The sequence below is a fragment of the Muntiacus reevesi genome, chromosome 2 (assembly GCF_963930625.1).
Source record: "Muntiacus reevesi chromosome 2, mMunRee1.1, whole genome shotgun sequence".
Taxonomy (NCBI): Eukaryota; Metazoa; Chordata; class Mammalia; order Artiodactyla; family Cervidae; genus Muntiacus; species Muntiacus reevesi.
The window spans coordinates 265272635-265285463 of NC_089250.1; the positions used below are offsets into that span (position 1 = coordinate 265272635).

Here is a 12829-nt window from a genome sequence, read left to right on the forward strand (position 1 = left end):
GGACATCGGCGCCTGTCCCTACCTGTCTCATCTCCATTCTTAATGTCCTCCCACACCTTCGCTCCCACCACACTGCTGTGTGTACTTGCTGGCCCTCAAAATTCAGGCACTCTCTTACTCCAGGACTTTCCACCTGCTGTTCCCTCTGCCTGCAGTGCTCTCCCATCTGACCCCTCACCTCCTTCAGGTCTTTTCTCAAATGCCCCTTCTCAGTGAGCCCTCCCCACTCTCTTGATCCAGATCAGACTCCATGTCATTTTCTGTCCTCTCAATTGGCTTTATTTTGCTCCATTATCCTTACCAATTCCATTTTTTTTTGACTGCACCACACAGCATATGGGATCTTAGTTCACCAACCAGGGATTGAACCTGTGCTCCTTGCAGTGGAAGTGCGGAGCCTTAAACCACTGGACTGCCAAGGAAGTCCTTCGATTCCAAATTTAATATTTATCTTTATTTACTCATTCACTGTGAGCTCCATGATGGCAGGGCCTGGGCTGTCTTGGTCACTGTTTGTTTATACCGGCCAGCATAGGTATAAATAAATCTCTCTTGAATGAATGAATACCCTTCTCTTGTCCTGAGCCCTGTTCCCAAGCCTATCCTGCTCCCTGCTCCTCCAGACAGTTGACCAATGGCCTTTTATTTGGATTCTGACACACTCCCTCCTCCTCCTCAGGCCTCACTTGGAGAAATCAGTTTATCTCCAAACTCTGAACTGTTCTGTCCTGCTCTCTCTCTACTCTATATGACCAGGTGCTTTCCAAAGACACAAGTGATTGTTCAATACTCAATGAGTTTCTCCTTCCACTTCCCCCTTGAATCACAGACTTTTACTCCCTTGTTGGAAATAATCCTAACTTCTTTGTCTTTACCTTCTGGAAACTTAATCTATTGGTCCCCTCCTCTAGGAAGCCCTTTCCATCCCCCAGACTGTGACAGAGACCTTCTTGGGTTCCCCCAGCCCCTGGGTTCCCCTGCCTGAGCCCTGCCCACTCTGGAGCATCACCCTCCTGGGATAGCTCTGTCTCTTCCATTGGAAGGGGAGCCGTGAGGACAGAGCCAGAGCTGCCATTTGTCACTGCCGGGTCATTAGCACCACCCACCACAGTTCTACTGAAATGTCAGAAGGTCATGGCAGAGGATGATGGCTGATCAGTGACACATCAGCCCCACTGTTTTCCTATTTTCTTACATTTTATGAATAGTATCAGGGCCTTATTTACATATAATTTGCATACACTGGGCCAGAAGGGAAGGGAGTGGGGGATTAGACCGGAGGAGTGGGGGCTCTGCAGGATTCAAGGTTCACTGTGCCGGTGGCAGCATCTTCAGCTGCACCTGGTCCCCCTGGGTGGGCGGAGCTGCCCCCCAGCCAGCTGCCATGGCCTTGGCCATGCTGTTCCTCTTGGAAGTGAGCGGGGTCTCCAGGGTGAGCGAGGCGTTGGCCATCTCCTGGGGCTTGTCGCTGGCCAGAAAGCGGAGCAGGTGGTGCAGGCCCTTGGCCACGTCACTGCGGGCGCCCTCGTTGACGAGGCAGTAGAGGATGGGATCAGCCACGCAGTTGAGGCTGGTGAAGGCTAGCGAGCTGTGATATGCCGAGAAGACTCGCTCCTCGAAGCCACAGTCCCGGGGGCGGCGCAGGTAGACAGCGCTCCGAGATAGCAGGAGCACGTGGTAGGGCGCGAAGCAGACCAGCACGATGGCGATGAGGCTGAGGGCCAGCCTCTTGATCTTGACCTTCTCCTGGCGCTCGGTGGACACGCTGCCCCGCACGGCCCGCAGGATGCCGCGGTAGGACAGCAACATGAGGGCCCAGGGGAAGAGGAAGCCCACGAAGACCCGGTAGAGGTTCATCCAGGCCACCCAGCCCTCCATGGGGAACTTCTCGAAGCAGAAAGTGTGGTTATAACGGTCGCGGAAGAGCTCGTCATGGAACAGGGGTGCCGAGTTGGCGCCCAGCTCCGTGGCCCAGACCACGGAGCTCACGGCCACGGCCGTCTTGACACGGCGCAGACGGGTGAACCGCAGCGGGTGGGCCACGGCCAGGTACCGGTCCACCGAGATGCAGCACAGGAAGGCGATGCTGATATAGATGTTGGTGTAAAAGATGAACCCGAAGAGCTTGCAGGAGCCGGGGCCGTGGATCCAGTTGTCGTGGTGCAGGAAGTAGTCCACCCACAGCGGCAGTGTGCAGATGTACAGCAGGTCAGCGATGCTGAGGTTCATCAGGTACACGCCCAACTCGTTGCGTTGCCTCACCTGGCGGTAGGCGGCCCACAGGGCCAGGCAGTTGGTGGGCAGCCCCACGCCGATGACGAAGATGTAGAGGGAGGGTGGGAAGAGGTGGTCCACGCGAGAGTCCACGTGGCAGCCCTCCAAGGTGCGGTTGCCCATCCTTGGCACTGGGTCTTTTGGGGTGCTTCCCCTGGCCCACGGGGGCTGTGGGGCCACGGGGGGCGGGAGGCCATCAGGCCTCCCTGAGCCCCCTCCTTGGAGGCTCAGGGGAACATGGTGGGAGGCAGTTCACGGGGTTAGAGGATGAGGTGGGCTGCAAATCGTGGGCCAGGTTAGGCAAGGAAGGACAGAGGCTTCAGAGGGAAAAGTTGGAGAAGGGATAGAATGACGACAGGAGGGAGGTTTGGGGGTGGCAGGATTAACAAAGAGCTTTGTCAAGGAGGTTTTAGAGACCCAACCAGAGCTTAAATGGGAGAGTACTGGGGTAACACACGATTGACCAAGGGGAGTGTTTATACGGGAGAGATGAAGGCATCAGTGGGCAGTGGTGAGAGACAGAGATTTGTGGAGGATGTAGAAAGTAAGCATGGCTATGCTGAAATAACAGTGAGGTGAAATGTCCAAGAAGACGCAGGAAATGTATGGGATAGTGTTTGAGATAGGGCAGTCCACAGTTTGGGAGTGGAGAAGACCAGGTCAGATGGATAGGGGTGCTGACACCTCCTAGGACCCCAGTAAGAAATAAGGAAATAAGGGAGGTAACCAAAGAGGAGAAGACTACAAAAAAAGGGGGTGTCTTATGAGGGATGAAAGATAGGGAGGAGTTAGTCTGGGGAATGTGGAAGGGTTTTAAAGAAACAGGAAGGTGGTGAGTAACGGCTCTGTCAGCACAGGGTTACCAATACAGGAAGTTTAACGGGGACATGGGAGGGGCTCCAGCTTGGTCCTGGTGGGGGCTGAACAGTTGAGATGAGGTGGCCCTGCTTCACAGTTCAGAGCTGACTCTGCGGTACCTGTGGGGAAAGAGGACTGCCGTGAGAGGTGTCAGGGACTTCCCTCTGCTCCCCATGCCCTTTTGTCATTGATTCTGGTGAGCTCCAGAGGGTAGGCACCTTAATGATGCTTAATCTAAGCAACAGATCACTGAAAACACAGATTTGAGATGTCAGTTATATTTTTTCCCTAATAGTTTTTTTTTTAAACTTTCTTCAAGAAACCACTTAAAACTGGCACAAGTCTCATATCATGCTTTAGGAAATGCTGGACTAGTTTCACCTATCATATTATAGACATAAAGACAGGACCCAGAGAGGCTGGGTCACTCCCCTCAAGGATGTACAGCAAGGCAGTGATGGAACCAGCTTCCTACTCCTAACCCAGGGCCCCAAATTCTTGATAATGATGATGATGGTGGTGATAATAATAACTAAAGTTTTTTTTGAGTCCTATTACATAGCAGACCTTGTCTTTAGCACTTTGTGGATGTGAATTTATTTGACAAACTGAGGCACACAGCAGTTCAGAGACCTGTCCAAGGTCCTGATAATGGGAGAGGGGGGGAAAATCTTGGCTCTCACCTCCTTTCTCCAGCCTGAATGTCAGTTTTCACCCAAGAATAATTGGACAGAGAGAGGCCCTGGGCTGACAGCCCATGGAAGCATAGCTGCACGGGGCTGGGGCAGGGAAGTTATGAGAACTCAACCGACCAAGGGGGAGCCCTGGGGGCAGTGCCAGGAGTCCCCTCCCTCAGAGACCACCCCCCTCATTATCTCTTCCCGCTTCTCTCTGACTTCCCTGAGTGAGAGTCTTGGGCATGTCACCCCCTGGTCCTGGGGAGATCTTTAAGCACAGAGCAAAAGACAGTGATGGACCAAGCCCTGGACCACTGTCAGCCCCCAAGAGGAGGGGAATGAAGTCCTGAAGTAGAGGCACCTTTAGAGGCCATTCCATCCAGCGGTTTGCATCAGTTTGTAGGCTGTGGAACCACTTAAAAGAAAACAACATATCTCAACAGGAAATCTCATCTAAGACAGCGAAAAGGGGAAGTTACTCAGTGCTCTAGATAAAAGGAGGTGGCGGGAGGAAGTCCAGCTCTGAAGGGTCCCCAGGACACATTTTGAAAACTACTGGTTGAGTCTGTAGGACAGATGAGGAAACTGAGGGGCCAGAGAGGGGAAGGGATGAGCCCCAATGCATCCAGCAGGCCCACAGGAACTCCCAGGTGCCTGAGCAGCATCTTCCCATGGGAGAGTCCTCTGGGCTGTCCCTAACCTCCACACTAAATTCTGAACCCACGCATGTCTCTAAAACCCCGGCCGCTGCCCACTCTGCTCCACCATGACCGCTGGTTTGGACCTTGCAGTTGAGCCTCCCCAAGGCTTTCCTGCCTGCCACTCTGGCTTCCCTCCAGTCACTCCCCACGTGGAGGCCAGACAGGTCTCTCTAACATGTCCATCAGCTCTTGTTATTAATCCTTCTCTGCTTGAAATCCTCCAATAACTTCCCCATGAACTTGGGACAAAATCTCAAGTCTTCCCCCCAGGTGACAAGGCGCTGCCTGACCAGCCTTCACAGCCTAGCTGACTTTCCTGCCCACCTCTCCCTCCCCGACCTCAGCAGGCTCAAGGCTGGACCTTCTTTCCAGTCTCACCACCTCTGTCCTTCCTTCAGATCTACTTAGGACTAGCTCCCATACCTCCATCACTTCCTCAGAGAGGCCCTCTGTACCCACAGTCCTGCCCACCCACACCCACCCACTTTGTGTGGAGGAATTAGAGGAATCACAGAATCTCAAGATAGGGCTCTTCTTTTCCAGGAGGTTATATCCTATTTGAGGAGAACTTCAGTTTCTCCAACATCTGAGTGCCTCCTCTGGGCCCTGCACAGGACTGGACACTGGAGTAAGTATAAATAAGACATGATTTCTGCCATCATAGATGGTTGGTGGGAGAGAGGTACACATGTCTGTGAGGTGCTTATTGTTAGTTTATTCACAGCTGGAGAAGGTTGTTGTAAAAGTCAAGGACAGAGGCAATGGCTATGAAGTTGACGTTAAAGGGATAGATTGAATAGATTGGGTACTTGGAAGTTCAAGAAGTGAGGGAAATCTGTCATTATTGAAGGAAATTTAGAAAATGCACAAATGCAAAATGAAAATATGCTTATCCATAGTCCCAGGGCTTCCTTGGTGGCTCAATGGTTAAAAAAAAAAAAATATGCCTGCCAACATCGGACACATGGGTCCCATCTCTGGGTTGGGAAGATCCCCTGGGAAAGGAAATAGCAACCCATTCCAGTATTCTTGCCTAGGGGAAAACCCTTGGACAGAGGAGCCTGGTGGGCTACAGTCCGTGGGGTCGTAAAAGAGTCAAACATGACTGAGTGACTAAACAACTCTCTTCACATCACCTTGCATCTTGTTTGTGTCTGCCTGTCTGTCTTGAATGGACATTCTGGGAGAGCAGGGACCAGGTATTGACTGCTGTAGCTATCGCCAGCACCCAGGACAGGCCCAGCATACAGTAGGCACTCAACAAATGCCTTTGGACTCAGGGAACAGGCATTTGGTCAGCCCCTGCTCCCACACAGGCTCCCCCTCCCCTTGAGGCAGCACCACCCCCCACTTCAAGCTCCAGCAAGTCCCTGCAGGGTCCCAGAGATAAAGAGATGAGGAAGGAAAAAGTGAAAAGGGCAGGCTCTCTCTGCTGCATAATTGACTTTGAAAGGTCAGGGCTGAGTCTGGGCTTAGTAAGTCCTACCCCCTGTGGGGTCCTCCATGACAGAAGGGCTGCCCGCACCTCAGACTCACAGACACTCCTGGATCCTGTGGAGATGGGAAGGAGGGGGCTTGCTGCTGACTGAAACAGTGCAATCTGGTCCCTCCCTTTGAACTGAACCACCCCTCCTTCAGCCTGGAACAAATCACTCAAAACACCTCTCTCTCTCTGCCCTGGGTCTCTCCTTCAGCCTGTAACACCAAGGGAATTACTTCTCCTTCAGGAGCCTCAGTTTCCCCTTCTGCATGAAGGGGAGGTGGGGCACAACTTTTATACCAGTCATGTCACAGATACAAAAATCTTTGGGACTTCCTGGTGGTCCAATGGTTAAGGCTCCTCGCTTCCACTGCAGGGGGTGTGGGTTTGATCCCTGGTCTGGGGAACTAGGATCCTGCATGCTGCATGGCATGCCCCCCTCCAAAAAAAAAAACACACAGAAGAAAATATCAATTCAATACAAACTCTTACAGAAAATTGAAGAGGATAAAACATCTCCCAACTTATTCACAGGGAACTATATTCAATATCCTGTGAGAAATGAAATATTTCCTGCTGTATCAGTAAACAAGGATGTCACAGTCACCAGCAACTGCGGCCACAATGGATGGTGAGCTGGTGAGCCTTGAGGGAACTCAGGAAGGAAAGAATACCTGCCATCTAGCAGCCATCAGACTGCAACCACTCCCCATGGTGAGTTCCCCCTACCCCTAGGAAGCTCAGGATGTGAAAACACAGGATACTGACCCCAGATAGCTGAGGTGCGAATCAAAGGAATGATTTCACTGAGCCCAGACTCTTACATTTTCCCATAATACATAGAAAAGCACTAAATTCCTCAACTTGGGATATCTGGTTTTCTTTAATTGACAATAATCTTCTGATGTTCAGACTACCCGCCCTTTGTTGCAAAACATCTATATAACCTGGCTCCTTGGAGCATGTTTTCTCAGGGGAGACTTGAGATGCTGACTCCCATGCTTGAAGTCCTAAAAATCCTCACCCAGTAAAATGTAACTTAACTCTCAACTTTTAGGTTATGAATAATTTTGTGTGTGAATATTTTCTTAACTCCACATCCGTGACAAACCATAATGGAAAGAATATTTAAAAAACAAGAATGTGTATAACTGAGTCACTTTGCCATACAGCATAGATGGGCACGGCATTGTCAATCAACTACTGTTGTTGTTCAGTTGCTAAGTCGTGTCCAGCCCTTTGTAACCCCATGGACTGCAGCACGCCAGGCTCCTCTGTCTGTCCTCTACCATCTCCTGGAGTTTGCTCACATTCATGTCCATTGCGTCAGTGATGCTATCTAACAGCACCAAAATCAACTATACTTCAACTTGAAAAATAAAATTAATTTTAAAAAAAGAAACAAAATCCTTGGTAGAGGTGATATCATCTATAAATTGAGCAGTGTTTGAACAATTATTACTATTCCACAGGCACTGAGGAGCTGACATGAGAAATGAACCAGTTCATAATGAGAGGAGGCGCTTAGAGCGGAGAAATTCCCTTTGTCCCACCCTCTCAAGAACCCCCCAGTTCTTCTGAGGCTGGGGTGGGTACACAGGCGGGAGACTGATTTCCTGCAGACAGAGGAAATGCACTTCCCATTGCTAATTTCCTCCAGGGGCAACCAGTAGGACACTAGCCCCTCCCTCCTCCTCTCCCTCTTCTTCAACCCACCTGCTTCTTGGGGGATGCTAGGCGTGGGGGGAGGGGCATTCAGCCCTCTCGTCTCCCCCATCTGAGATCTGCCCAACATCAACCCCCCCACACAAAGATACCAACAAGGCAGTTAGTTGTCTAAGTCACATGACATGTCAAGGCTGCCTAGATCAGTCGTTCTTAACGAAAAAGAATGATTTCTCTCTCCCCTCCCTGCACTCTTGTAATTTTTTCTCAAGTCTTTCTGAGGTTCTCAGCCCTCTTTGAGACTCTGCTGAGAAACCCACAGACTCTCTCACCACCAGAAGGCAAGTGACCTCGGGGGTCTTGCGTGCCCCTCCATCACCTGACTCCCTTGCCCAGCACTCTCTCCCCCAAGCCCCCACCCCCCACCTCCTGGTCCCTGCTGGTCCCTCTCAGAGGGCCAGGGAAGAGAGATAAGTGGGGAATGTGGAGCGATAGTGGGGTGACAGAAAGGACTGTCAGACCCCTGACCCTACTTTGCAGTCTCAGCTGCTCAAGCCAGCTTCTCAGTCCTGCAAGGCTGAAGGCTTGGGGCTAGGGGCTTGAAAGGGCAAGAGGGAGAGGTAATGCAGCCCCCACACCCCCATCACTCACCAGCCTTGTCCTAGAAGCCTCCAGGTCACCTCTCTCACTCCCCACTTCCCTCCTCTGAAGGCTCCCGCTCCCCTGTCAGCCCCGTGGGGACCAGTCAGCTCCGGTTGGTCTGCTCATTAGGGGAACGAAATGTGATCACAGAGCCTCGCTCCCCACCTGGCGCCTTGGCGGCTGGCCGGCGGAAACCGGGGACAGTCAGGCCACCGTGACCACTCTGCTGGCCTCAGTTTCCCCATTTCTACCGAAGGGATACCCATCCCCCCACACATGTCCCCCACACCACCCAGAAGGGACACCAGGGAGGGTCCTTGACTCTACTCCTCGGATGTTCTAGATTCCCAAGGCTCTCAGATTCTCAGGTTCTATTGTTAGTCCAGGCCATGGTTTACTGTTCTATTATTATAACCTTTTAGAGCTTTACCTTCCTTCCATTCTATTATTATTATTATTATGGCGGCTTCCACACCCTTACCCTTATAGGTTTCCAATATCCCAGGAAATTCACATTCCAGGATTCTCAAGTTCTATTGTTAGAACGCTCTATGCTTTAAAAAAAAATTGTACAACTTTCATAATCTATTATTAAACTCTCAGTGATCATTATCTTTGCCCACCAAACACGAATCTGTATTTCCCCTTTCTTTTTTACAGATATGGTGAACCCCATTTCCTTTTTATCCCTTTATCTCTTCTGGTTTTGTGTTGTGTTTTTTTTTTTAACATTCCAGCAGCCTGAAGTTCTAAAATTGTGCAGAATTGTAAAATGCTAAGAATTCAATGTTGGCGGGGGGTGGGTAGTCACATTTACCTGGCCCCTAAATTCTTTGCCCCTGGTGGGGACACTAAGAGCCCGGGCTGCCTCTCTATACCTGGCCCAGAAACTGTGTCTCATCCCACCCCACTGGATCACATACTGGCTGAGGCTGAGTTATTATTTGTCTAGACACAAGCCAAATTATAGGCCCTGTCCTGCAAGAGCAGTGGGCTTCATGGGGAGGGTCAGGAGACAGAGTCAGGCGGGAATGAATCTCTGCCCCTCTCCCCACATCCCCTCTTCTCTTCCCTCCTTCTCTGAAATTCCACCCCTTCCACTCCAACCAACTCTTATCCCCTCTCCCTCTCCACCACCGTGGCTTTAGAAATATTTTCTCTCCTCTGCTTCTAAAAAAACGCTCCCTCCTGGGTTCCAGCCATTCACACTTACCCTGGCATTCTTCCCTCTTCCCTGTGAAGACCTCCTTCCCCACATTAATCTGAGGTAGTGGCAGCAAAAGAAGCCACTTCTTTGGATTTGGGCTTCAGTGGAACCGGAGTCCCAACCCAGCCTGAAACTGATTCACCTTGGGGACCTCTACACTTGGGCCTCAGTTTTCCCATCTCTGAAATGGGGGGTTTGGTCTAGCTGGTTCTGACAGCACTTTTGAGCTCTTGACTGCGACCACTGAAAACTGCCAATATTCCAAAGCCCATCTTTTTGGACTGAAGGATTCAAATACCCCAAGACCTTTAACTTGAAGGTTTGAGCTCTCCCAATCTTCCTTTTGGATCATTCTCACATACTTGGGTCCTTTCATGCAAAGACTTCACATTCAAAACTGACGATACTCTAATTAAAAAATTAATTAAAAAAAAGAGAGTTCACATTCAAAACTTCTTGATGCTATGATTCCCAGAGTTTTGGAGCTCCCCCCCCCAAAAAAATACTATCAATCTCTCTCATTTTCTCCCACTGATGCCCCGCCCAGAGAGGACAACCTCCCCATCCTCACCCCAAACCTGAAGTCAAGCTCATCCACAGAGAAAGAGTTGGGGGGCCCTTGGTGAATTCTTCCCCAGTGGTTTAGCGGTAAAGATTCTGCCTGCAGTGCAGGAGAAGCAGGAGATGTGGGTTTGATCCCTGGAGGGGAGGATCTCCTGGAGGAGAAAACGGCAACCCACTCCAGGATTCTTGCCTGGAAAATCCCATGAACAGTGGAGCCTGACGGGCTACAGTCAATGGGGTCGCAAAGAGTCGGACACAACTGAGCACCCAGGGACACTCTGGTGAGTTCAAGAGAAGTGTGGCTGGTGGAGGGCCCTTGTTGGGGGTGAGGAGGGGTGTGGCCCCCATCATCTTTATCTCTGCCCTCCAGAAAACCCCTCAGACCTCATCCCACCTGAGTATATATGACATTCATTCCACAACCAGCATCTCACAGAAATTCCAGAGCTGTCTCAGGGTTGTTGAAGCGGGGGGTGGGGGTTCGGGGATGAAGCCACGGCAGGAAGGAGTTAATGGGTGACCCAGCCAAATCCTGGACTGGAGGAAGTTGGGGAGGAAGTTCACCCCCTCCCCCAGCCAGGAATTCCTGAAATTGGAGGGTGGGGTGGGGGCGACCTCCAGAGCAGTGGGGTGACTCTGTTAAGGGGGAGCCCAGGCCACAGGGGTCTTCAAAGTCCACCTGCCCCAGGTGGTAATCCTACTGCCCCCTACCCGACTCCCAAGAAGATCCTCAGCCCAGGGGAAAGTTGGAGAAGGATGACGACGGAGTGAAGTTGCCAGAACCGGGTCTAAGATACGTGGAGATAGAGACAGAGGCATACGGAGAGATAGAGAGACAGGAAGAAAAAAGGCAAAGAGATGCCCAGAAATGGGGAGACGGAGGCAGAGAGATCCGTATAGACTGAGAGTTCATCAAGACCCAGGGATACAGGCAAACGGAGTGAGAAGAGAGAGAGAAGGAGAGGCAGAGATAAAAGATACCGACACGGAGACATCGAGATGGCGAAGGGGAGACACGAGCAGAGGGAGAGGGACCGCAGATCCAGAGAGACATCAGAGACCGACAGAGATGGAGACAGACCCAGAGACAAAGTCAGCCGCGGAGACGCAGGGAGAGCCAGCCCCAGAGAGGGGCGGGGACCGAGGCCACGCGGGAGACTGAGGCAGCGGACGGACCCAGGGACGGGCGGCCGCCGGCGGCCGCGGGACCTGCGAGGACCGGGGAGGAACCGGCGCCTACCTGCGCGGGGCGGCTGGACGGGGCGGGCGGCGCCTCTCCCTGCGGCTGGGGGATCCGGGCTCCGCGGCGGCGCAGGGACCCGGCGGCGACTCCTCCCGGCCCCGGGCCAGAGCCACCAGCCGAGGCCCCGCCCCGCCCCGACCGGGCCCGCCCCCGTTAACTCCACCATTATCGCTCCCCCTTAACCCCTTCACCCCACTAAAGCCTTCCAGCTCTGGAGAAACCTCACCTGCTGGTGAAACACCCCCGAGTCCTTCAACGTCCCCAGCCTGGAAGCCTCCATCTCATAAATTCCTTTGCTTACCCTCTCTCCAATCCTGCACTCCAACTAGATCAAGCCTTAAGCTTTGGGGTGGTGGGGGACGGGGGTTTAGGGAGACCCCAGACCCAAGTCATTAACTTTGTGGTCACTGCACTCACATTTCCCCAAGGGAGAGAAAGAGGGGTCTGTTAGTTCCCCATGCCCATGGTCAGGGCCACCCCTGGAAGGAATCTCGGGGTTTCCAGCTCCAGCCCCATCTCTTGCCCAGACTTAGGCTGGTGACCTTTGGGTGCCTCTGTTTCCTCTTCTGATCGTGTGGTCTCTTATAGTCCTTTTATCATGAGGATGTCATACTATAAAGTCTGTAAAACATGACATCCTCCGCAAGACTTCCTTTCTCCCTGCTTTATTTGCTTTTCCCCATAGAAAGTGTCCCAACAGTCTATGTATTCCACTTCTTTTGTTGTTGTTTTTCTAATTATCTGCCTTCCCACTAGGAAGATATCTGCCTTCCCATTTTTCTGTTTGGTTACTTTACTACACAATACATGTGCAATACACATTGTTTTCAAGGAGTAAATACATAAATATTAAGTGCTGCAAAAATATCTGCTGATTTTTATGTTATCATCATCTCCTTCATAAACTGATCCATTCTTAGGCAAAGCACTTTGGACAGACCTGGGATGTAACACTCAAAAGTGACAACTAATAAAAAATAAATTTTTTTTTTAGGAAAAAGTGACAGCTAGGACTTCCTTGGTGGTTCAGTGGCTAAGACTCTGAGCTGCCAATGCAGGGAGCCTGGGTTCGATCTCTGGTCAGGGAGCTAGATCCCATACTTGGCAACTAAGACCTGGCACAGTGTGGAGGAAAAAAAAGTGACAGCTATCGGGCTTGCAAATTCTTTTTTGTTTATTTATTATTCTTTTATTATAATAATTATTGGGGCTTCCTCAGTGGCTCAGCTGGTAAAGAACCCATCTGCCAATGCCAGAGATGCAAGAGATAAGGGTTCAATCCCTGGGTGGGGAAGATCCCCTGGAGAAGGAAATGGTAACCCACTCCAGTATTCTTGCCTGGAAAATTCCGTGGACAGGGGAGGCTGGCATGCTACAGCCCATGGGGTCGCAGAATCAGACATGACTGAGCGCGCACGCACGTGCACACTCTCACACACACAATGATAATTATTATTTTGGCTACTCTGGGTCTTCATTGTGGCATGAGGGCTTCTCTAGTTGAGGTGTGCTGACTTA

At 51.4% G+C, this 12829-nt stretch overlaps 1 protein-coding gene across 1 annotated transcript; it reads right to left on the reverse strand.

Annotated features, from left to right (window-relative positions):
• Positions 1 to 292: 292 nt before the first annotated feature.
• GPR4 (G protein-coupled receptor 4) lies at positions 293 to 11420 on the reverse strand. Its single transcript, XM_065920644.1, has 2 exons — positions 11309 to 11420; positions 293 to 3251 (listed from the first exon to the last, which is right to left on the reverse strand). Exon 2 carries the CDS (start codon positions 2395 to 2397, stop codon positions 1309 to 1311), a length of 1089 nt encoding a protein of 362 aa, XP_065776716.1. The 5' UTR covers positions 2398 to 3251; positions 11309 to 11420; the 3' UTR covers positions 293 to 1308.
• Between the last annotated feature and the right edge of the window lie 1409 nt (positions 11421 to 12829).